General features: G+C 33.5%; 1 protein-coding gene, 1 long non-coding RNA gene and 1 pseudogene across 9 annotated transcripts; 2 read left to right on the top strand and 1 right to left on the bottom strand.

Annotated features, from left to right (window-relative positions):
- Nucleotides 1–7,049: 7,049 nt before the first annotated feature.
- On the top strand, nt 7,050–9,567 carry LOC120073472 (cytochrome P450 81E8-like). Its single transcript, XM_039026318.1, has 2 exons — nt 7,050–7,940; nt 9,010–9,567. Exons 1-2 carry the CDS (start codon nt 7,050–7,052, stop codon nt 9,565–9,567), a joined length of 1,449 nt encoding a protein of 482 aa, XP_038882246.1.
- Nucleotides 9,568–14,637: 5,070 nt separating this feature from the next.
- Nucleotides 14,638–20,970, bottom strand: LOC120073304. 8 transcript variants are annotated; one of them, XR_005480727.1, is made up of 8 exons: nt 20,839–20,970; nt 19,889–19,942; nt 18,753–18,930; nt 18,263–18,389; nt 17,244–17,309; nt 16,582–17,138; nt 15,092–15,815; nt 14,638–14,970 (listed from the first exon to the last, which is right to left on the bottom strand). It is a non-coding gene; the product is annotated as an uncharacterized LOC120073304 (long non-coding RNA). The 8 variants fall into 8 exon arrangements; XR_005480729.1 differs by having other exon boundaries at nt 14,937–15,602; nt 15,762–15,815; XR_005480724.1 differs by having other exon boundaries at nt 14,937–15,815.
- LOC120073303 lies at nt 20,565–23,487 on the top strand (annotated as a pseudogene).
- Nucleotides 23,488–26,671: the final 3,184 nt, after the last annotated feature.

Below are 26,671 nucleotides of genomic sequence, written 5' to 3'. Positions count from 1 at the left end.
GCGTTGTTACAAGTTTCCTTACAATGGAACCAAGTGTAAATCCACCGCAAGTTTCTTGGTGTGATCCGAGGTCAAACATAGGGACTGGTTTAGGTTATTGCAGTACGTTCATGATACATGCGACCAGGTTTTCAATCTTTAAAAGTGTGTTTGTACAAGTATATAAATTGCAATAAAATAAAGGAAAACAGTAAAAATGTGATAAAAACATAAAAAGATAGTAAACCTAAGCTAGATATACAAGATACAGACTACATGTACAAGATGCTGTGAGTAAGGCTGGCTGTGAAAGTTATGCAAAGACATGGGATGCGGTGACAAGTCTTATGAACAGAATAGAAAGACAAAGACAAATAATATAAACAGCGCAAGTTCTTAATTGGATTGAAGGTACAAATACTGTTCCGCTCTTCTTTTGGCGTACACCTCTCAGTGATCGGCCGCGTTCCCACATGTCTGTGGTGAAACAGAGACTAACGTAATGAATGCAAGGTTGCTTCCATGTCTGGAAGTACTACTCACTTTAGTTAACGCATTCTCCTGACATTCTCTCGATAGATCAGAATGACACCTTCACTTCTGCTCTCACAGGTGAAGATGCCGTCTAGCATGCTTTAGCTAAACATATTTTATATCTTTAATACAGATTAAGTTCTTAGTGATTCATATTGCTCATCAGAGGATTACGAAGATATCATGGAAAAAGTGATTGGTGGGTGAACGAAAATAGACAGAAAATGGCAAATGGAATTTATCGAAACATTTAATATTTCTACTAAGCATTTGATACATGATGTGTGAATGAATAGATAAAGAAAACATGGATCACACAATGAATGAGAGAGATAGAATAGATACAAATAGTGTCAATGTCTTGACACAGATTCGATAGAGATCTGTTGCCGGATAGGATGGATTTGATAGTAGGAAGGCTTCCCTCTCAGGCTTGCTCTATCGGTAGCAGGGAGCTTTGCACAGAGCTTCCGTTCGGGTGTTTGGCAGGTTGGATCTGAGACTCACCTCTCGGCCTTATCTCGTCTCTTCCCGGATTTCTTCTCTTAAGCACTTAGCTCAGCCTTCTCTCTACAATCTAGCAGCACTTAGCCCCATATCAAGTAGCATATTTTTCTCTGAAATCAATGGGTATTTATAGGTGTAGATCTTTGACTCTGGCCTTGTGGTCCCCACTTGTGGTTATGGTAATTCCGAAGATGGAGGGATATTATTCCTTATGTTATGCAATCAGACCGTCAATTCTGCACAACCTTTATAGTACACGTGTCTCAATCTTCCACTCTTGCGTTGCTCAACTGCATCTTTCGATCATAGGTTCGCCTGCGGTGTTATTTTTATTACCGCATGCGATTGAAACACAGCTCTTGTATCGACTGTCTCATTGCGCCGCCATTACGATATTCGTCTCTTTATTGTTGATTGAGGGGCGCAATGTGACAAAGATGCGTTGATTAGTCTCTCGTGAGCCTTGAGCACAAGCTGTGACTTGGTCTCCTGCAAAACAGAGTAAAGTTTGGCTTGTCTTCCATCTTTTTGGTGTTAATGGGTGCAATCACAAACATTTATAATTATTGCAATACTAGGCTAATTTTCATACAATTGGTGCATAATTACTAACTTTTGGCCGCAATATCTAGATATGTTGGCATAAATAACTTGTATTTTTACAAGTTATCATTTATGCTTGAGGACAAGCATTGTTTTAAATTTGGGGGTGTGATAATGGGCAAAAATGCACGTTATTACAACACAAAGATATAAAATAATGTAGGATTGCGACAGTAAAAATATGTAAAATCGTGTCCAAAAGCATTAAGTTGAGAACATTGCGATCGCATGCGTCCATCGCATTAAAGCAGCTAATTTACGTATTTTGTGCAAGAAAATGCATTGGCGGAAGGCAGAATTGCGATCCAAGGAATTCAGCATCCGAGCTTTTTAAAAGATTGCGATCGCAAGGTTATGCGATCGTATGCATTCGCGAAGATCTGCTCAAGAAGGTGGTCGTATAAAGATGGCGCATCAAGGTGAAAGTTTAATAAATCACGATGGGACAGAAAGCTAATGATGGTCGAATTCGAATTTAGTTGACAAGCCATTAACAACACACTATAGCAAGTACACTCAACTTTTCGGTGACAATTAATTGGCGCATCAGACAAAGATTTAATGACATCCTATCAGTGCAATCATTTGAGAGAAAAGCTTCTTCACCTTGATATCTATAAATACCGAAGGCCACCATAAAAAAAGGAGCTTAGCGATATAGAGAGTTCGACATACAGAAGATAGTTAGCCATTGTTCATAGTTTTTTTACACTTAGAAGGCGGAAGCGAGTGAAGAGAGAAGACGCCAGAAGATCGTTACTGGTCAGCTCGAGAGAGTGTCGGGAAGCATTAAGAACGAAGTGAGGGTCGACTCTTGTGAAAGCAAGAATATTCTTTTGAGCAGAGTAGAGAAAAACGCAGTGTAAAAGCCTTAGGAAGCAAGACATTGCTACCAGGCCCCCTATCCTTACTTCCCATTGTCATTCTGTATTCTGAATTCATTTATAGAATGGAACTTGCATCTCTACATCTGTTCACTCTCTTTACATTATGCATGAGTAACTCAACTTTCGAATGGGTTGAGAAACACTTAGCTAACATGATCTAAGATCTTCATTTTATGCGATCATTTGGTCTTATGTATGCGTCCATCACCCCTTTAGAGCTATTCGGGAAAGAGTCCAAAGAAAGAACCTAGACTTGAGAGAGCTAGGTTAGAGTCTAGGCTTGAGAAAGTTAGATTAGAACCGCATAAGAAAGAGATAGAGACTTAGAGATAAGTTTTGTTTGCTAACATGCATCGCATGCACCCTAGAAATAGGTTATAGTAGTATGCGGTCGCCTTCTGTATGGGTGTGTTATTCATCATCGCATAGACAAGAATAGAGGCTTAGATGTAAGTCCTATAGACATCATCGTATACATCGCATGCGTCCTAAAACTAGGAGCCATAGTATTTGCATTGAGAGATGACTTGTTGTTGTGTGTATGTAGCATGATAGCATAACGTGAACACAATCTTAGAAAGTGTTAGCTAAATCCCTTTTCAACCCGTTCCCCCGCATACTCATTGTAACTTTCATTATTATTAACTCTTTTCTCAATTCTGCCGCATAGAATCTATACCTTAAACAAACATACTAACCAACTCATTGTTTTATTTGTCACCGTAAAGAAATTAGAAATAACCGGTGCATACTGTCTCCACAGTCCCTGTGTTCGACCCTGGGCTTACTAGGCAACCTAGTAGGATTTATACTTGGATCTTGCTAGTAAAACTCACATGCACAATGCATACATCACCATCGCAATATACACCATTATTTCATCTTATTCACAACGCATCAGTGGACCACCAGAATTCAACCAAAATTACCAATGTCATCGACTGCAACATCACCAACCTGCACAAGAACACCATCTGCATGCACAAACATCCAGTTCATCATTTTCTTCCAAAGAGAATTTGCTAAAAGAGTATATACAGAAGAATGATACTCTTTTGCAAAGTCAGGCTTCCTCAATCAATAGCCTTGAGATGCAAATGGGCCAACTCATTGGTGAATTGAAGGCAAGGCCGTATGGTTTCTTACCGAGTAATACCGAAGATTCACGTAACACAAAAATGTAGCAGTGTCATGTCGTGATATTGCGAAGTGGTAGACCCCTAAATGAAAAACCAGACTAGCAAGAATCAACAATAAGGAAATCAACTAACCAGACCAACACTAGCCATGACTTACAGATTTGGGAGCGAAAAGCAAGCACACATACCTGAGATTCAGAAAAAATAAATAAAAAAAATAACTTAATGCTTGAGACAACGGTAAAGTTTAGGAAGTGGAAGTAGTTAATCGCAGGAAATCTACTAAGAATGCTTCAACTTCAGATATTTGACCAAACCCTCCTTTTCTTCAGCGCCTAAAGAAGAAAAGTGATGAAAACTAGTTTCGTCGCTTCCTTAATGCCTTGAAGAAACTTCATGTGAATATCCCCTTAGTTGAAGCAATATAACAAATGCCTTCCTATGCCAAGTTTTTAAAAGACATTTTATCTAAAAAGAGAAGGTTGAATGAATTTGAAACAGTGGCTCTGAAGCATGAAACTAGTGCTTTTCTTAAAGGAAACATTCTTAAAAAGATGAAGGATCTTGGAAGCTTTATAATCCCTTGTTCTATTGGAGGGATTGATTTGTGTCGCACCCTATGTGACTGAAGAGCCAGTATCAACTTAATGCCACTTTTGATCTTTAAGAAATTAGGGACTGGGCAGTATCGCTCAAATTGATAGACAGATCCATTGCTTTTCTTGAAGGGAAGATAGAGGATATTCTAGTACAAGTGGAGAAATTCATATTTCCAGTTGATTTCATAATCCAGGATTATGAGAAGGATAAGAAAATGTCTATTATCTTAGGAAGACCATTTTTATGCACAGGAAAATTCCTCATAGATGTCTACAAAGGAGAGCTGACATTGCGAATGAATAATCAGAAGATCAAATTCAACGTATTGGACGCGTTGAAATATCCTAAAGAAGAAGAGACTTGTCAACATATTGATGCATTGGAATGGGAACTCGAAGAAGGTGAAGCTGAATCTGAGCATGTAAGAAAGATTTTGATCGCAAACCGAAAGAAGTTACCAATGTTATAACTGAAACACAAAGGAAGATTGAATCTTTAAATCTGAGCGATAGAGAGAAGAGAGCAAAACCATCGCTTGAGGAACCACCAACACTAGAATTGAAGATATTATCAACACATATGAAGTATGCATACTTAGGAAAGGACAACACACTACCAGTCATAATTTCTTCCTAATTGAATGCATTTGATGAAGAATCGTTAATGCAAGTGCTCAAACAACACAACAAGGCATTGGATGGACCTTGGCATATATCAGAGGTATAAACCCATCGTATTGTATGCATAAGATTTGATTAGAAGAAGGACACATAGGGATTAGTCAATGTCAACGAAGATTAAACCCTGTGATGAAAGACATTGTGAAGAAAGATCATCAAATGGCTTGATGAATGAGTCATTTATCCCATCTCCAACATCCAATGGGTTATACCTATTCAATGTATGCCTAAGAAAGGAGGTATGACTATAGTCACTAATAAAAACAATGAGCAGATACCTACCCAAACAATGACTGAGTGGTGAATATGTATGGACTATGGAAAGCTCAACATTGCCACTAACTTTCCCTTACCTTTAATCGATCAAAGTTGGATAGGTTGGCAAGTAATGAATTCTTTTTCTTTTTAGACGATTACTCAGTTATAACCAGATAATGATCACTCTGGAAGATTAGGAGAAGACTACCTTCATCTGCCTTTATGGAACTTTTGCATTTCATCACATGCCTTTCGGCCTATGAAACGCACCAGGCACATTTCAGAGGTGTATGGTGATGGTTTTCTCCAACTTCCTAAAACAATCTGTGGAGATTTTTATGGATGACTTCTCCATTTTTTGACACTTTTATGATAAATGCTTGATTAACATGGAGGCTGTGCTCAAGAGATGTGAGGAGACCAAACTGGTGTTGAACTGAGAAAAATGTCACTTCATTGGGACAGAAAGAATTTTTCTTGGGCACAAGGTCTCTCAAAAAGGTTTAGAGGTAGACCTTGCCAAGGTTGATGTGGTAGCTAAACTGCCAGTGCCTTCTGATGTTAAAATAGTATGAAGATTTTTCGAGCACGCACGTTTTTACCATCGCTTTATCAAATGATTCCCCCAAATTACCAAGCCTTTGAGCAACTTTCTCTGACCTAACCAACCTTACAATTGTACAAGTTCATGCAAACATGCATTCCGAACTTTCAAGCAAGCATTGACTTCTGCGCCTATTTTCATAACACCAGATTGGTCACATCCATTTGAACTCTTGTGTGATGCAAGTGATATGGCAACAGGCGCCATGTTGAGTCAAAATAAAGACAAAATGATTCATCCAATCTACTATGCAAGCAAAACCCTGAATGAAGCTTAAGAGAACTATACGACTACAGAAAAAGAGTTGTTTGTAGTAGTTTTTGACACAGAAAATATCTGCATGTATCTTGTAAGATCAAAAGTAACTATCCATACTGATCATTCAGCAATCAAGTATTTAGTTAATTCGATGGATCCTATTGCTTGAAGAATTTAATTTGGAGATTGTGGATCGCGGGGGCACTGAAAATCAAGTTTTCGATCTTCTTTCAAGACTTGAGAATGAGCCTTTTCAACATACTACCCAAGATATTCGAGACAATTTTATTGATGAAAAGCTATTAAAGATAAAAGAAAAGGAGTCGCGATACGCTGATATTTTAAACTACCTAGTTTTCAAGACGTGGCCAAATGACTTCAACCACCACTAGCGTAGAAAGCTAAACCATGATTGCAAATTCTATAGATGGGATGAACCCTTCTTTTACAAGTTGGGTCCTGATCACATTCTGAGAAGATGCATTCCCGAGTTTGAGATGCAAGAAATTTTAGTAAAATGCTGCGAAGCACCTTATGGTGGATACTTTGAGGGACAACAGACAATAGTTAAAGTATTGCAATGTGGTTATTAACACTATTCAAGGATGCTCATGCCTATGCAGTCAACTATGATCACTATCAAAGGATCAAAAATTTATCTTAGAAAATGAGATGCCACTCACATCAATACTAGAGATTGAGTTATTTAATGTGTGGAGCATTGATTTTGTGGGATAATTTCCCTCCTTAGGCGGCCACCAATACATCCTTTTGGTTGTAGATTATGTGTTTAAATGGGTTGAAGCTATTGCTTGTACGAAGAATGATGCAACAATTGTTTGCAAATTGCATTGTTTATCAATCACATTGCTTCTAAATTATTGATCAAGTTTAATGTTAATCATAGGATTGTCACTGCCTACGATCCACAGACCAACGGTCAGACAGCAGTATCCAACAGAGAGATTAAGTCCATCCTCGAAAAAGTGTTAAATAATTCATGGATTTAGACACTTCCTTCCTCTACTCTTCCCTCCCTCTTTTCTTTCTTCTTCTTACTTTCATCCTCATTCGTCGATCTCTTCAAGTTCGCAATAACTTACCTCCAAGTCCGCCTTCTCTTCCGATCATCGGTCATCTCCATCTCTTGAAAAAGCCACTCCATCGAAGTTTCCAAAGCCTTTCGGCCAAATATGGCCCTGTTATGACTCTCCGCCTCGGATCTAAGCTCGCCGTCGTTATATCCTCGTCGGCGGTGGTGGAGGAATGCTTCACTAAAAACGATGTCGTTCTCGCCAACCGTCCTTGTTTCCTCATTGGAAAATACATCGGCTATAACTATACTACCATGATTGTCGCTCCGTACGGCGACCACTGGCGGAACCTCCACCGAATTGGTGCCATTGAAATCTTCTCTTCATCTCGAATCAACAAATTCGTCGATATCCGGAAGGATGAAGTGAAGGGATTAGTACGAAAACTATTGCACAATTCGATCGATCGATTTTCGAAAGTTGAAATTCAATCGGCAATGTCAGAGCTGACGTTCAACATCTCGATGAGAATGGCGGCCGGGAAGAGGTATTGTGGCAAGGACGTAACGAACGAGGAAGAGGCGAAGAGGTTCAGGGAGTTGATTAAAGAGCTTGTGGCGATAGGAGGAGTATCAAATCCAGGGGATTTCTTACCCATATTGAATTGGATCCCGAACGGTTTTGAGAGGCAATTGGTTCAATTGGGGAAGAAAGTGGATGCGTTCTTGCAGGGGCTAATTGATGATCATCGCAGGAAGAAGGAAGAAGGAAGGAACACGATGATTGATCACTTGTTTTCTCTGCAAGAATCGGAACCCGATAACTATAACGATCAAATAATCAAAGGATTTATAATGGTAATAAATTTCTCGACTTTTTTGCCTTTTTCTTTTGATTATGCCTTCAACAACTTAAAGATTTTTGTTCTTTTAGTTAAATAAAATTCAAAATACAAAGTGAATTCTAAACGCCTGTTTGATAGAGAATATGGAAACATAAAATTCAGAAATTGTAATTGTAGTTAAATAGATGTGTTTGGTAAATTTGATTCTAATTTATCCACTAAATATTAGTTGACAATAAATTGTTATGAATTAATTTTACATTTTAAATTTTAAAATTCAAATATTGGTTACGAAGAAAATATAGAAATGTTGATTTCAAAATTTGCATTGTTTAGATCATAGAATCCAAAAACAGTTTTCAGAAATAGAATCCAGGTTGTCTACCAAATATATATTTGTTGAAACCAGTCAATCTGAAAACATAAAACAAAATCTAGACTGTAAACCAAGTAGAATTTTTGTAAATAGTTCTATGAAAATTTTGACAAAATTAGGGTGAAACTGAAAGAAAGAAAAACTTTACGAATGAGTAATTTCTAATATCCATAACCCATAATATTAAGGTTTAAAGCATATAACTTTGAAGTTTATTCCATTTTTGTACTTAACTTTTAAAATGTCTATTTTAATAATGAACTTTCAAATTCGTTCTATTTTAGTCCCTAAATCACTAAAATGTCTATATTAATCTCTAGAATTTACCATTATTTTGATTTTAGTAAGTCACTAACATGACTTCAAGTATGTGCACTAATATATTATTACGAACTTGTTTTAAAATTAAATAGTTGGAGACATAGTAGGTAAAGCAACTTTAAATTAGAAAAATAACATATAGATGACCATTTTTTTAAATTAGAGATTTATATTTTAAAAGTGTAAGGATCAAAATAAAATGAACCCCAAAATGAGAAATATTTTTAAAATAAACTAGTAAAAGATCATTGACTAAACTAATGTTTAAACCTAAAATAAATAACCCTTAAGAATTATATATATAAGATCTCCTAATTGATCATACATGGATACATTTTAATTAATTTAAGAGTTATAAATTTCATTATTAACAAACAATTTGAAGGTATTATTGACTGCCGGGTCTGACACATCAGCTGTGACAATGGAATGGGCCTTGTCTCATCTACTAAACAATCCCCAAGTGTTAAAGAAGGCAAAAGACGAAATAGACAGTCAAATTGGACAAGAACAACTCGTGAAAGAATCAGACATTTCGAAACTACCTTATCTTCAAAGAATCATCTCTGAGACTCTTCGATTGAATCCTGCAGCACCCATGTTAGTTCCCCACTATGCAGCCAATGACTGCACAATATGTGGATACAATGTGCCATGCGACACAATAGTACTAGTCAATGCATGGGCCATACATAGGGATTCAAACGAATGGGAGGATCCCATAAGTTTCGAACCAGAGCGATACCAAAAGTCAGAAGCCATGGAGGTACACAAGTTGTTGCCTTTTGGAGTGGGGAGGCGAGCCTGTTCTAGGTCTGCCATGGCGCATAGAGTGATGGCTCTAACTTTGGCAACTCTGATTCAATGCTTCGACTTGGAGAAGGTTCGAGAAGAAGGCATCGATACGAAGGAACGAGTTGTATATCTCTACGTACTTGCTTAAATTACATAAAATAACCTAGGGTCTTAGTTTATTGAATTGAATGTATGCTCATAAAATAACAACTATTTTATTAATAACAATTTGTTTATATAGTGTTTACAAACTACGAGAACACAAGAAAAATTTAAGACACTAATCCCAACACATTGAAGATGGTGTTATAAAAGGTCTTTAATGTCGGTTTTAAATCGACATTATAGTTTACCAAAATTTTAATGCCAATTATCTTCAATACACCAATTTTAATGTCAGTATGAAACTGACATTGTACACCATCTTCAATGTTAGTTGAAAACGATATTGTACACCATCTTCTATGTCGATTTTTTACCAAATTTTTTTCAATGATTGTCTGATTTTTTTTATTGCCTCATTTTTAAAATCGTCCAATCCATTTTTAGTGTCGATCAAGGAGTTAGAAATGACATAAAATATCTCATTTTGGGTCAGGAAATGTTTGGCATCATATTTTATTAAAAAATTTATTTATTGTAATGCGTGCCTGTTATATTATGTATGTTTACTGTTCTACGTGGCAAGCCAACTATATTTCTTTTCCACCTATAAATGTACAAAACCAAACCTAAAATATAACAATAGATACAACAGTACACTCTACCACAGAACTAAATACAAAGTTACCTAAAATACAATAACACACTTCCATAGAACTGTAATAAAGCACATTTCTATAATAATTTATCCACAAACAACAATTAGTACTTCCAATCCATTCTATAAATACTTATCAAATATGAATAAACACACAAATTAATATTTGTATATCAATGACACACTTCCATAGAACAATAGTTAAAATGACCATATCTAACACTCATATGGAACCACCTGCCTATTTAAAACTATAATAAAAAATACCAAATATTAGTAATCATTTCTCCCTTCACAAACATCAATTAGTACTTCCATGAATACTTACACCATGCCCATAAACCAAAAAAAAAAAAAAAAAAAAAAAAAAAAAATTGTACACAGATCTTCCAATAAAAAGATCATCGTTAGATAATAATTCGTCTATCCACAAATAACTATTAGTACTTCATATTCATTCTAAACTTGCATATTTTACTCAAAACTTGTCCAGATTCATTCTAAGCTAGCATTTACATTCTATCAAGACAAAAAGAAAAAAAACAATAAGTGCATCCTAACAAATCGGCCAATAAAACTTGCCCATTGTGTTCGAATTATGTCGATCTCTTCTTGGGTATATGCATTTTTTTGTATTGAACTACAAAAAGAAAAGAAAAAGATAAAATCAACATAATTTTACATCATTTAATAAATTATAGTTAGCATATAAAAAATAAATAATTTACGTATGAGGCTAATAATGGGAGTATTAGGATTATGCACTATTTTGTGTATATACTTTTGCATATAGTACTCGCACCCTACAGAATCTAATTGACAGGGGCAATGCATGTGAAGAAACTTAAAAAAATTATTCTTATGTTTGAATAAACATAATTTGTTAAAATATGAATGTAAATTTACCTTTATAGGTTTCCATTTTGAAGAATATCGATGGTGTTGGTGATCATACTTGGCTTGCCATGTTTTCAATCCACTAAATAGTTTGAAAACGTTAGTCAAACATAAATATTTGAATTAAGAGCTAAGAAAGTTCAATTACACTTACATATATATAACTCCATGAAATTCCTCTTGAACCTAATTTCGAATAGAGTCCAAAACATAAACACAATAATTTTGAAGATTGATTACAATCATTATTCAATGATAACTATAATAAGCAACAATTTTGAAATATTAGTATGCATATAATGAAAATAAAAATAACTAAAGAAATTGTAATTTACTTACTCTATGTTATATGGAATAAGAACTAATTGGTTCAAATTAGCCAATTCTAGTTGGTTGGCTAAATCTCTAGATCGAATACATATGGCGATATTTTTACTTGGTCAATTATTAAAAAAAAAAAAAAAAAAAAAAATCTTGGTAATATCACAGTCACATTCATCCCAAAGATCCTAAACAAAGCAAAATTTATTATTTAAACATGGAAAAAAAATATAAATGAAGATTGTGAATCAAGATGAGTAATATTTACACAATATATGTCAGTATACACATATAACCAATTTCAACCATACTGCAATAATGGATTAGATCATCATGATCTAAATAAAAAAAATATATCCTTTCCAAATATGTGCTTGTTCAAATTGATACGAATCATGTCTACATTGTTCATGTTGTGTATGACATGTTCATTCAAGAGTTTGAAGGTGCCATTGGTGTACGTATATTTTGGAGGAGTACCCAACACTGTTAATTATTGAATGCTCCTACAATAACCAAAATTACAAATTCAAAGTACAAAAAATAATAAATAACCAAACTCATAGAGTGATAAAGAGGCATACTTTTTTCTCATCAGCCATAATTACATGTTCACAAGGCCATGTTATGAAGTTGTCTATCACTTGATTTAAGGTCTCTATTTTTCTCTTCACAGGAATTGGTATTGGCAAATCTTCTCTCATGACAATGTGTATCAGTACTTCAACAGTAGAACATTCCACGTCATCATCAAACACTGTGGCTACTGCAATAATATTATCTAGAGATCCTATAGCCAAGTGGCATGGTGTTCCCTTCACAAACTTAAAAGAACAAATACGATGCACGGTTAAGCGCACTATGATTAAAATTTAAAGGTCACAACAAATACAATTACCTTCAAACTTTCTTTAGGCGTCTTCTCAATATTCTCTTCTTCAGATGCACTAAGTGCGACACTTCCAACAAGCGATCTAGTTTGATGAGATTGTTTGCTATTAGTTTTGTCTCTTGATACTACACGTCGAGCATTCTTTTCATCAGAGGCTCCTTTAGTTTCTTTTCATCAGAACCAACACATGAGCACGTTGACGGATCTCCCTATTGAAACCAACAAGTGAATGAGCTTGAAGCCCACCACCGAGTTGTATGATCGACCAGATCTCCCTATGATCGTCATTGAAGATTTGCACGACTGGAACCAACACGCGAGTGAGCTGAGGCAAGCTGAATGACAACGGACTATATGCGAGCGAGCTGAATGGCAATGCTAAACGACATGATGGACGACGAGCTCAATGGTGATGATTGGTACGGTCAAGGAGAAAAGGATTTGGAAGAGAGAAGTGAGAAAGAAGAGAGAACAAAGATAGTGAAATGGAAGAGAGATATTTTTTTTTACTAATGGAAATAAATAAATGGGTATCTTTAATGTCGGTGTTAAACCGATATTGTAGCCTATCTTTAATGTCGATTCCATTTTAAAAAAAAAAAAACTCAATAATATGCATCTGATTTTACTTTCTTCCACCGACATTAAAGTCCAAAATTCTTGTAGTGGATTTTAATTTTTAACCATGCATGGTGAAATTTTGTTTAAGGAAGAAAGATTTTGTTGAGGAATTTTTTCAGGTTTTCTGGAATTTTTTGTTGAGGGAGGAGAGAGATTCTCATTTCTTTTCAGTGTTTCTACCATGTTGAGGAAGGATTTATTTTTAATCACCAATTGACCCAAAAGCTTAAGCTCGTGTGTAAAGATAAATTTAATTATATATCATCTAACACTCCTCCTAATCACTTGTGGGCTTAAAATATGAAGAAGAGCCAAACAAGTTTCCACTCCATCTCACTTGTGAACTTGAAATATGAAGAAAAGCCAAACAAGTGAAAATATTAATAGAACATAGGACCTCCCTAGATTACGTGCTGTAATATCATCTTAAATCACCAATTGGCTTCAAAGATTAAGTCAGTGGGTAAAGGTAAATTTAATTATATATATAACATTTTAGTTTTTTTAGTTTTTCTAAAGAAATAGCTTAATGGAGAGAGGGAGGAAAGAGATTAAGAGAGAAAAGAAAGAGAGAGAGATGAGAGATGAGAGAAAAATTAAAAGATATGTTTTTTTTTTCCAAGTCATCTAATCACTTAAGCATCTAGTCAATTTTTTTTTTTTTCAAATTTAATGATTTTTTTTTTTTATTAAAGGACCTTCCAAACTAATCTGAACTAAATTGACTAATTTAAAACATGAGGGACTAAATGCACTTATTCATCAAAATTCAAAGACTAAAAAGATATTTTTTCCAAAATAAAATTAAAACTTGAATGAGATGTGAGCATTTTCCTTTTAGTACCTACCAACTTACACCACCAAGGTTTTACAAAGTTGGCATCTTCGACCAAAATTTGAATTTTTTTTTTTAATTAAAAATTGGATGTGTGAGATTTAAACACAGACCTCTTGGCACTACAACAAATATCACATTCGATAGTTTTAAAAAACTGTTATCGTTAGATTTAAAAAATGCTATCGTAGACTTTCCATAACGTTTTCAAAATGCTATCGTAGTCCATGTTATTGAAAGTCCTTGTTGTTTTAACGCTATAAAATTTCTATACCGTTTTTTATAACGGTAAAAAAATGCTATAAAAGACTTTTATAGCATTTTATGCATGTTGTAGCCGATGTTATTGAAAGTCCTTGACTTTCCATAACATTTTTTCAATGCTATAAAAACAGCTATAAAATATTCATTTTCTACTACATAATTCTAATGTTCTGGAAAGTTTCCATGACTAATGAAAATACTATAATTGACTTTTGATTGCAGTTTTTAGAATCGTAAAAAAATTTCTATGAAAACCATATTGCATTTTAAATCTCGCTTTGATAGTCGATTTGATCAAATTGTGTATAGTTTATATAGCACCTTATACCAGTAACAAATTATTGCAAATGAAGTTAAAAAATCAACGGTAATCATATTAATCTTTATTATTGCATGCAAGTACATTACATTAAATTAAAATTTCAATAGTATAAATATCGTTCGTAGTGGAATATTTCAATCAATACAACGTTCCATAAAAGTAACCATATTTTTTATGGGGTTGACTGTTTACAAATTACATTAAGATAAAGAAAAAAACAATGCAACTTCAACTTTCTAGTTTCCTCAAGACAAATATCCTTTAGTCTCCATCTTTTTAAAATAATGCATCCATTAGTGTATTNTGAGAAGTCTCTTATTCCTACTTGCTGCAAAAAGAACATATATTTACCATTAAACTCAAAAAACTCATTCATCAAATGTGACAATATTTTTCTAGAAAAGAGTGTTGAACATGATGTAAAACTAAAATTGTAAAACACAAATATGAGGGGGAAAAATACTGCATACAACACTAAAGAAATCATATACCAAAGTTTAAAAATAGAGAAATCACAGCCTTTCCCTTCGATTCAAGAAACCTATAATATCAAGGGTTTACATAGTTTTTGACATAAACAAGAAGATTGATGCAGACATTTTACTTTAAAGATGTATTCTTGAAAACATAGATCAACACCTAAAGAAAAATCAAAGCCTTTAGTATTAGATATTTGGTCAAGCTAACAATTTACAAATCTAAATGCAAAATTAAGAATTTCCAACATTAAGAACAAAAATGAATACAAAATTAAACTTACACAAATATGTTGAGTGATATGTGTATCTCCATTGAAGTCTAACATGCCTCCTTGACCGAATGCAACTTAAATTTTCAACATTAAGAACAGTAGCAGTTTCTATATACATTCCCCCAACTTAGATTTAAAGCCTCTTAGTTTAAATTTCCAACATTAAGAACAAAAAATAATATAAAACTAACCTTAGCAAATTGATCAATTAGTAATTGAAGAGGTTTTACTCCTTTTTACCCCGTGGTTGCTCTTCTTCACGTTTGAATCTCCATTCTCTCTCTAATGAACTAAACAAAACCAAAAGAAAAAGCCTACAAAGCACCAAGATCTTTAAGTAAAGGCAGAAATTTTCACTAAAACATGCAACAATGAAGACAATGGTAAACAGAGAGAAAGAAAGGGGAAAAGGGCATGAGCTTACAATGCTTCTACTTTGCTCAACTGCAATGGCCAATCCAAAAGCAACAACATAATGTTTTTTGTAAGAGTCACAATTCCTTTCTATTTCTTATCAAATCTACAACAAAATAAATTCCAATAAATCCACTACTATATAGCTTCCTCTGAATTAGATAAATTAAACAGAACTTTTAATACAAATTTTGATCACTACGTATCAAAAATTGAAAAGGGATTTGACTTGGCTAAAACCTACAAAAGGAAGACATCTTCCAACCTGCATATACTTTTTCTTGTAACACTTAACATTTGGGAGAAATGTGTGTGAAACCTACACATATTAATAATAAAAAATAAGTAAAATTCAACTCTTTAATTTTTTTTTTCTTGTAATAGCCTATTTTACTTTTTCTCTAGTGGTGAAGGACCGATTTGAGAGACTTAAGAGAAGGCAGCTCTTACAACCACCTATAAAAAAAATAAAATTCAAAAAGGCTTTTGTTTCGTACAAATAATCAAATTACTATATACTTTCACATTATTATGAAAAAAAAAAAAAAAAAAAAAAACCAAAGAGTTTATATTCTTACAAAAAGTAAAGAAACAAAGTCATTTACCTAGTCTAGTATGACTTAAAAGTTGTAATATGAAAGAGGAAAAGGTGTTGTTTGTGCTACTTTATCTTTGTATAACTTTTGAGCGACCACAAGAAGTTCAACCGATGTGATTGACCAATATTATACCTTAGCAAAATCTCAACAATGTAGCATATTCTAAACTTTTTCGCCCCCAAAGGAACATAGTATAGTCCAACGATCATTTTTATCCAAACTTTCAAAGCTCTATAAACAGAAAATCTTAACAAAGTCAAATGTTCTAAACTTTTCATCCCCGGCCCCTAAAGAACACAATATAGTAGTTCAATGATATTTTGAACCAAACTTCACTTTCTCCCAAAACAAAAAATTTCAACAAAGACAAATATTCTAAACTTCTTCACTGTCATGCCTCCATTACCAACTTCCAACATATCCAGATCTGCCCATAAAAGGTTAAAGTAAATAACAAGCCTCATAAACGAACAAAGAAATCAACACCTTTAGACAAAATCATCTTCCTACCATTCCAGCCACCACGTCCTGCATAGGCTGCCCACTTATTGTTGATATTTGCAAGAGTAGACATGCTTGAACGAAAACGGAAAACACACAAGAAAAAAATACCAATCATGATCATAATAGACAAAAATTAGCATTAGCAGCACCTGAAAATGAAAGAGATGAAAGATATGGTAGCGGTAGAGCTTTCAAAGCAAAGATTTGGCATAACTAACAAATAGTTTTGTAAGAATTTAATATCAATACAAAGGAAAACTGTCTTAATTCTAAATCCCATAAAAAAAAACTTGAAACGCAAATCGATGCATGCAAAATAATAAAGCTGAAAAATCTTCCAATATTTTCTAACCAGTTGAACAATTTTTCTGCTAAGAAGTTCGAGCAATGTACTAAAATATGGTGTCAACATAAAATGACTTAAGGAAGATTGATGGAAAGGCCAAGAACTTGACCTTGCCCATGTATCATTAATGTCATTTGTTGTATGCCAACTGTTTCCAACCTTGCCGGTCCATAATGTTGGACCATCAACACCCCTGGCAACAGCAAAATCATACCTCACAATTTCAAAGACGATGGGAACAAAAAGATCTAAAAGAGAATTAAAAAATCAGTAAAAATGTCTACAAGAACAAGCGTACCATTCACAAATTGAATAGAAAATACTTCGGCCAGTTGCATTTAGTGCATCACGCATAAGCGGGAATCTGGAAGTCATATAACTTCAAATCAGTAAGAAGCTTCCAATTTACGATCAAATAAACTATAACGAGGTACAAACTGCTCTATTGGTTTAATTCTCAGATTGTAACAGTTATCATACTTCAAATAATCAATCCCTTGGTAAAAAAAAGAATATGATGAAAATCATGAAATCAAACATAATAAAATGAACTTAAAAACTGAAGTGAGAGTAGAATTCTATGGACAACCTAGAATTTCAAAATACATGAATGTTTATTCATTAAAAGAAGAAAACGTCAATCTAAAATCTACATATTATGCTTTAAGGAAGCACGTTCCAATAAGTAACTCAAACAAGAAAAAAGAGTACATTCCAATAGGCGAATGAGTTATGAAGAAATAAGGTTGCTATCAAATTCCATCTTGGAGGGAGAAAAGATGTCCAGCCCTCGAAAAGGTAGGACTGTGACTATAAGGAAGCATTAAAAGTTGTTAAGAATAAAACAACTGTTAAAATTCTTTACTAGTTGAGGATGATGGGGCCAGAGAAAAAGGACTGTTGTAGTGTATTCCAAAAAAAAAACTCTACATTGGGATACCAAAACCATCACACAAAGCAGAAAAATATATGAAGATGAATAATAAGTGCAAGTCCCAAATGTAGTATATTGTAACCATAGAAATTTCTCATCCAAGCGATTAGAGTACATCCATACAAAAATTAAACACCAAAACAAATTACATTAGAAAACAAGAACTAATTAGTTTCTGATTATGCAGCAAACTTAACATGAAGATTAAACAAACTACATTAGAAATCAAAAACTAGAACTAAGCAGTGAAACGTTAAAACTCTCTTATACGTAAATTTCAATTTATATTATCAAGATTCTATTACAATTGAAAGTTCAAGGACAAACCACAAAGTTAATAAAGTAGTTGTTTAACCCCAAAAAAGAAAAAGGAAAGAAAATACCGTGTCAAAGATGAGAAAAATGAGCCTTGGAGCGACTGAAGCAACTTCCATGATTTGATTCACATCCTCTGCCTAACCTCATGCTTTGCAATTTCCTATGGAATACCTATGGGGGTAAGGATTCGACCTGTCCAACACATTAAAATAAATAAAACGACTAAGAATTTAACTACCTGTACGAATGCACCAACTTGAATAGTTAAGATCAACGCATTTTGCCTTGTTTTGTCTATTCTATATTAACAAATATCCCAACAGTATCAGAGAATATTACAAGCAAAACAAAGGTCTCAAGATCACAAGAACAAGAAAGATAGAAATAAGGAAATGGAAATGAAATACTTGACTATTCAAGAGAACCGTTAGCAGCCACACAAACTAAATGTCATATGCATTACAGAGACATCTTTTATGTCATAGTCTGATGTACTTCTTCCATTTTCAAGCTACTTTCCAACATAAATTAGGCAGATTTTTCTTGGAATATAACCTTCCTTTGCCTGAAGTTTGGTTTCGGCAACATGAAAATATTTAAAGTAAGTGTCTTGCCGTCTAGTGTTTTCATGAAGATCTTCGTTGGCTTAAGATGAAGCTTTTTCCTCAATCACTTGTTTCGTACTTTTTCTTCCAACAGATATGGTATTTACACACTAGAATCTGGTCCAATTCTATAATGACAAGTTGACAAAAAGTAATATAAGAACACAACAGACATAATGATCGATTCTAATTATGTGAAAAAAAGTCTGCACTACTCTCATAAGGTGATAGATTCTCATAATGATCAAGTCTAGTCATTCATAAACTGAGGCTATCCATCCACAAATTAGAAACATGAACGACCTAATTATGTAAAGAAAAGACTGCACTACACTTTCGATAAATAAACAATCATTCGTTTTGTGAATGATTCATTTAAGACTCCATGACCTACATATAACATATAAATTGAAGAATATCAACTCTAATACAAACAAGTTTAAATGTAATTTCCTCAATATTTATGGGCACAAAATCCTAGTTAGTATTGCATCAAAAAGAAGTCAAGTCTAAAAATTTAGTTAAAAAGTATGCACTTAGAAATATTATATTATTTTTACCAGCTGACGACCAACTATATGCATAGCAGCCTTCCTTTTTCAAATGTTTCATGGGATATCACTCTCTTACCGAAGTATCAGATTTATTGAGAAAAGGAGACATCAAAACACTTAAAGCTCAAATTGAAAAACTACTTAAAAGATTTCTACATTTATTCAGTGCATGTAACACACTCTCTAAAACTACAAACGTGTCCTAAAAGTGCCTCAACTACATTCAAGACCGAAAAGTAACTCAAAATGACCTAGAAGTGCCTACATAACTTGTTGACGACTAATACGACATTGCAATGGTCAAGCATCTCTATTTTAACTGGTACACAAAGTTCTCAACCAACACTAGCATATCAAAGTAAAAATGGACCACAAGTAGTAATTTCAACGTAAAAATAAAAACATTCTACATATTAGAAATCTTTTTCCTAATCATATACTCAATGAACATTTCTTAAATTAAAATATCAACGGTCAAAATCCATAAACTATCAGACTTCACAAATGGAGATATAAAGCAAGAAACACGAACCATTTTCTCAAATTTGTGGCTTGAAATTGTTCCTACAAGATGTGGCTACCGAAACTGCAAGAAACATTGACCATGAATCTTCAATACCTCCAAAAGTAGAAAGTTAAAAGATATTTTTTCTTTTCTTTTCTAAAATAAGAAGGAAAAAAGTCTTCCTCTCTTTAAAACTAGGGTCCAATTTTGAAAAGTAATATGCATTTCTTTCTCAGGCACACTTCTAGTTTGACCCATCCATTTTTCTCACAAACCAAAAACTGGTTCCCTTATCATTTTCTAAGAGGAAGGCTAGTGTTCTGATTCTTTGAGTTTTAACATCATCATCCGCGGTCTTTATATTATATATATATAACTGACATAGTATCAAAATCACTAACCCAGCATAAATCTACCTTTTAGTCTCTTCTAGATCTATGTTTAAGTTCCACTCAATATATTTACTTTTACTAACTTATTTAAAGTCCCCGTCAACAAAATTTCTGAAACCGCCACTGATTATCGGTATATTATTCATCCTTAAAATATATAAAGAAATCAATATGTGTTTAAAACGTGCCACGTTTACTAGTCAATATTTGGGCCACAAGTTTCAAACCACAACCATAGGAAAAGTTGGAAGTTGTGGAAGGACACAAGTTGTTCATTTTATGCAAGAAACAGACTCAGGAAAGAACTCTGTTATAAAATCATCCACGTAACTGGTAACTAACTAGTATTCATCTTTCAAATTTAGAATTTTCAAAATTTTAAAACTTGGAGGATACTCAAATGTCTCTCCTTCTCCATTACATATACCAACAGAAATTTCTCGCCAAACAATGACACCCACAAAACTTTAACTAAAACGCCATGGATTTAGACACTTCCTTCCTCTACTCTTCCCTCCCTCTTTTCTTTCTTCTTCTTACTTTCATCCTCATTCGTCGATCTCTTCAATTATCGCAATAACTTACCTCCAAGTCCGCCTTCTCTCCGATCATCGGTCATCTCCATCTCTTGAAAAAGCCACTCCATCGAAGTTTCCAAAGTCTTTCGGCCAATATTGGCCCTGTTATGACTCTCCGCCTCGGATCTAAGCTCGCCGTCTTATATTCCTCGTCGGCGGCGGTAGGATGGCTTCACTAAAAACGATGTCGTTCTCGCCAACCGTCCTTGTTTCTCATTGGAAAATACATCGGCTATAACTATACTACCATGATTGCGCTCCGTACGGCGACCACTGGCGGAACCTCCGCCGAATTGGTGCCATTGAAATCTTCTCTTCATCTCGAATCAACAAATTCGTCGATATCCGGAAGGATGAAGTGAAGCGATTAGTACGAAAACTATTGCACAATTCGATCGATCGATTTTCGAAAGTTGAAATTCAATCGGCAATGTCAGAGCTGACGTTCAACATCTCGATGAGAATGGCGGCCGGGAAGAGTTTGTGGCAAGGACGTAACGAACGAGAAGAGGCGAAGAGGTTCAGGGAGTTGATTAAAGAGCTTGTGCGATAGGAGAGTATCAAATCCAGGATTTCTTACCCATATTGAATTGGATCCCGAACGGTTTTGAGAGCAATTGTTCAATTGGGGAGAAAAGTGGATGTTTCTTGCAGGGGCTAATTGATGATCATCGCAGAAAGAAGGAAGAAGGAAGGAACACCGGATGATTGATCACTTTCTTCTCTGCAAGAATCGGAACCCGATAACTATAACGATCAAATAATCAAAGGATTTATAATGGTAATAAATTTCTCGACTTTTTTGCCTTTTTCTTTTGATTATGCCTTCAACAACTTAAAGATTTTTGTTCTTTTAGTTAAATAAAATTCAAAATACAAAGTGAATTCTAAACGCCTGTTTGATAGAGAATATGGAAACATAAAATTCAGAAATTGTAATTGTAGTTAAATAGATGTGTTTGGTAAATTTGATTCTAATTTATCCACTAAATATTAGTTGACAATAAATTGTTATGAATTAATTTTACATTTTAAATTTTAAAATTCAAATATTGGTTACGAAGAAAATATAGAAATGTTGATTTCAAAATTTGCATTGTTTAGATCATAGAATCCAAAAACAGTTTTCAGAAATAGAATCCAGGTTGTCTACCAAATATATATTTGTTGAAACCAGTCAATCTGAAAACATAAAACAAAATCTAGACTGTAAACCAAGTAGAATTTTTGTAAATAGTTCTATGAAAATTTTGACAAAATTAGGGTGAAACTGAAAGAAAGAAAAACTTTACGAATGAGTAATTTCTAATATCCATAACCCATAATATTAAGGTTTAAAGCATATAACTTTGAAGTTTATTCCATTTTTGTACTTAACTTTTAAAATGTCTATTTTAATAATGAACTTTCAAATTCGTTCTATTTTAGTCCCTAAATCACTAAAATGTCTATATTAATCTCTAGAATTTACCATTATTTTGATTTTAGTAAGTCACTAACATGACTTCAAGTATGTGCACTAATATATTATTACGAACTTGTTTTAAAATTAAATAGTTGGAGACATAGTAGGTAAAGCAACTTTAAATTAGAAAAATAACATATAGATGACCATTTTTTTAAATTAGAGATTTATATTTTAAAAGTGTAAGGATCAAAATAAAATGAACCCCAAAATGAGAAATATTTTTAAAATAAACTAGTAAAAGATCATTGACTAAACTAATGTTTAAACCTAAAATAAATAACCCTTAAGAATTATATATATAAGATCTCCTAATTGATCATACATGGATACATTTTAATTAATTTAAGAGTTATAAATTTCATTATTAACAAACAATTTGAAGGTATTATTGACTGCCGGGTCTGACACATCAGCTGTGACAATGGAATGGGCCTTGTCTCATCTACTAAACAATCCCCAAGTGTTAAAGAAGGCAAAAGACGAAATAGACAGTCAAATTGGACAAGAACAACTCGTGAAAGAATCAGACATTTCGAAACTACCTTATCTTCAAAGAATCATCTCTGAGACTCTTCGATTGAATCCTGCGGCACCCATGTTAGTTCCCCATTATGCAGCCAATGACTGTACAATATGTGGATACAATGTGCCACGCGACACGATAGTACTAGTCAATGCCTGGGCCATACACAGGGATTCAAACGAATGGGAGGATCCCATAAGTTTCAAACCAGAGCGATACGAAAAGTCAGAAGCCATGGAGGTACACAAGTTGTTGCCTTTTGGCGTAGGGAGGCGAGCCTGTCCTGGGTCTGCCATGGCGCATAGGGTGATGGCTCTAACTTTGGCAACTCTGATTCAATGCTTCGACTGGGAGAAGGTTGGAGAAGAAGACATCGATATGAAGGAACGAGCTGGTGCCATAATGACCAAAATGGTGCGATTGGAGGCCATGTGTAGAGCTCGTCCCATCATCAACAACCTTGATCTTCACTGAGAAATATTTCTTACTAATAATTTGCATGTATTTGCGTGATTTCTTATGATAGTAGTTTTCTATCATGTGCATTGCACATTATACTTCAATTTTCTCTATCATATATATTTTCTTATAAAATAAGTATGTCTTAAATATTATAGTTGTTATATTTACACAAAATAATCAAAATATTTATAAATTTGTGATAAGTGAAATTTTAAACTTTTTCATACTTAACTTTTTTTTTAATTTAGATTTATTTTAATATATCTTTAAGTTAAGCTTATAAAATATTGTTTAGTCTCTATCCTTTATTTTTCTTTCACAAGAATATATCATTTTTTTTATCATAGTGATAAATGATATTTTTAATATAAATTTATATTTAGATGACATTTATTTCCAGAATTGGACCTGTAGCTTAATAGTGTCAAAACCAGTTAATTGAAAGAAGAAACTATTATCCAAAGAATTAAATAGTTAGTATATCAAAATGAGAAGTCTATTAAAGTTGTTTATGTCAATTGTCTACTATTGAATTAAACATATAATAATTATTAAAATGTATCTTTCATATTTCTAACTAATAAAATGCAAAATATTAATCTAGTATAAGTTTTTAAATTAAATTTAAATTTATTTATTTATATCTTTTCCATTTTATAATAACATATTTCAAAATTTTAGTTAAAGAATAAAGAATAATAAACTTTATCTAGGGAAAAAATGTCATAAGTTTTTTTTCTCCTGTAATATGGTATTTTATTAGAGCAATAGTCATTAAGATATTATTATTATAAATATCACAAATTGTGTATAAAATAGATACTCATTCTTAGTGTCAAAAAGCAATGTGTCTTGTAAATTCTTATTCTTAAATGTCCATGTAATCCACTCCCGACTTTCCAAATTGTCTATAAATAATAGCATTTTGTGGATTTTGAAAGACAATTTAGCAAGTTCCATGAAAATTGGAGAAAGTGAAGAATTTAGAGGAATTTCTTATTTTATTTTATTTTATTTATTTACATATTATGTTTAATTTATTTTAATATATATTTTTTATTATTTTATTATATTTATTTTAATATTATATTTTATTGGTATCTGTATTCCGGTTGTGCTCCTTAAATTCACAATACGTTATTATCACGAGCTCTTATCATTTTCCTCGATAAAGGCAGGTCCTAAAGGCATGTCGGTTTTTCTTTCTTCATTATAATTAATCAATTAAATGTTGTTTTATGTGTTTGATATATATTAAGTTCCTAATAAAAATATAATATTTTGTAATAGTGTTACTATGAAAATATTATAAAATTAGAATTTGTAGTATTTAATTTAATGGTAATAATTATTTGTCATTAGTGCTTGATGCCAAAATAGACCTAGATGCCATAAAAATGTGATCATCAGAAAATAATTTTTCTTCCCTAAAGTTCATCATATATGGATGCACTTGAGGCTCCAAAATTTTAAATCAATATGTTAGAGGAAACTTTTTTTTACATTTTGGATATGCTCCTGTAGTAGTAATATCAAAAGAAATGTTTTAAATAGTATTCTGAACTAATTTCATGTCTTTTCAAGACCAAACAAAATAACGAGTTATTGATGAAAAGTCATGAATCTCGACCAACTGGAATAATATCATTGCCTGAAGTGAATGTTGTGAATGTTAATAATCCTGGTTGAGGTCGTGACCGTAGACAAGGAAGAAATAATTATTATTTTGTGGTAGTCGTTCTAATCATTCAAATTTCAAAAGAACCACATAAAATGATGATAACAAAGGAAAAGTTCCACAAGATAAGAGTTCAAAAAGTGTTGAAAATAAATGCTTCCGATGCGGAATGACTGGGCATTAGTCACCTACCTGTCGTATGTCAAAACACTTAGTTGATCTCTATCAAGCATCCCTGAAGGAAAAAAGAGAAGAATGTGGAATCAAATTTTGCATACCAAGATAATGACATATTTGATTCATCTTATAATACAAATTTGGATGTGGTGGACTTCTTTGAATCTCCTAAGAGAAAATCAGCAGAATCAATGGAACATCAAGTGTTTCCTTTGACTTTGAAAATATCTAGACATATGTTTTTTTTTTTTATTCATCTCCATTTTTTTTCCCACTTAGTAGATGTTTACCATTGTATATTTCAATGTTGTTTTTATTATTGTAATTATTTTCTTTTAATGAAGAAATATGAATCATTTTTATATGTGGAGTGACTCAAAAATGTGTAAAGAAGATCCATGTCTGGCAGACAGTGCAACTATACATACAATACTTACAAGTAGAGAATATTTTTCCAAAACAGATAATGCTGAAAGCAAAAGTCAATACAATATCAGGTTCTGTAAACCTGATTGAAGGCTTTCGAAAAACATGTTGGGATTGGTGTCCTAATTCTCCCGGTGGTGTCATAGTTTGTAAAGATTTTGTACACATCTTGTTATCAATAAAAGAAATATTATTTTATAAGCATTTACTCAAATCTAATAAACTAAGCATGTATGTGGAAACATACAAGTGGATCATGCCTTAAGTAATAACCTAAATGATCTGTAGTAGATGGATAAAGGAGGGATACCTTATCCTGTTGACACTACGGAAACGTCCCGCTTTGTAGATGTTAGGATAGTTGTAAAGTACTACAAATGGTCTGATCCTAACCATTCATGTGAAGATATGCGAGGGGGGGTATCCTATATAAAGAGTTTGTATAAGACCAGACCACGAGATGATTAATCTCTTTATATAACGCCGTTGATAACTGAGACTTACATTTCACTAAAATGACCATAGGTGACATGACCTTAATCCTGAGTGAGTTGGGAACTCCTGCTCATGAGGGAGGTCCTTTGATTTGTATGGGTGAGAGTAGCCAGATTGTCAACTCAACAAGCCTACTATTTTGGGGATTCATCTTATTGGGGAGTTGGGAACTCAGCTACACAAGATGGAATTCACTCCTTCCCCGAAGCAAGGGTAAATAGATAAATTGCTCCCTTAAGGGCTGATTCCTGGTCTTGAAAATAGTGACTACACCATCTCTTGGCCCGAGAGGACTTAGTCATAGTAGGACTATGACTTATTGTTTCTTAGAGGAATCAGTGGTACTTAAGAAGTTAGATGTAACTACACATGGAAAAATGGTGAATTGGCCTAGTTGTACTTACAAGCGGTTTGTGAATGGTCATTGCACTGTTGATTGGTCATATGGACACATAAATATATCCATAGTGCAAAGAGTGCATCTATCGGTCTTTAGTGGACTGACCAACAGTTAGCGGATGGTGGATCTTGTGATTAAAGAGTTTAATCAGTTATTCATGTATCGTTGGAGCTTTAGGCTACAGGTGCATGAGATCCCCTTGGTAGCTCAA

Source organism: Benincasa hispida, chromosome 3 (genome assembly GCF_009727055.1).
Source record: "Benincasa hispida cultivar B227 chromosome 3, ASM972705v1, whole genome shotgun sequence".
NCBI lineage: Eukaryota > Viridiplantae > Streptophyta > Magnoliopsida > Cucurbitales > Cucurbitaceae > Benincasa > Benincasa hispida.
This window is presented reverse-complemented; position numbering and strand designations above follow the sequence as displayed.

Excerpts from the sequence above, each read along its gene's own strand:
- LOC120073472 (XM_039026318.1), top strand. The coding sequence starts at position 7,050 with ATGGATTTAGACACTTCCTTCCTCTACTCTTCCCTCCCTCTTTTCTTT. Across the intron at positions 7,941-9,009 it reads TAATCAAAGGATTTATAATG|GTATTATTGACTGCCGGGTC; the intron begins GTAATAAATTTC and ends AACAATTTGAAG.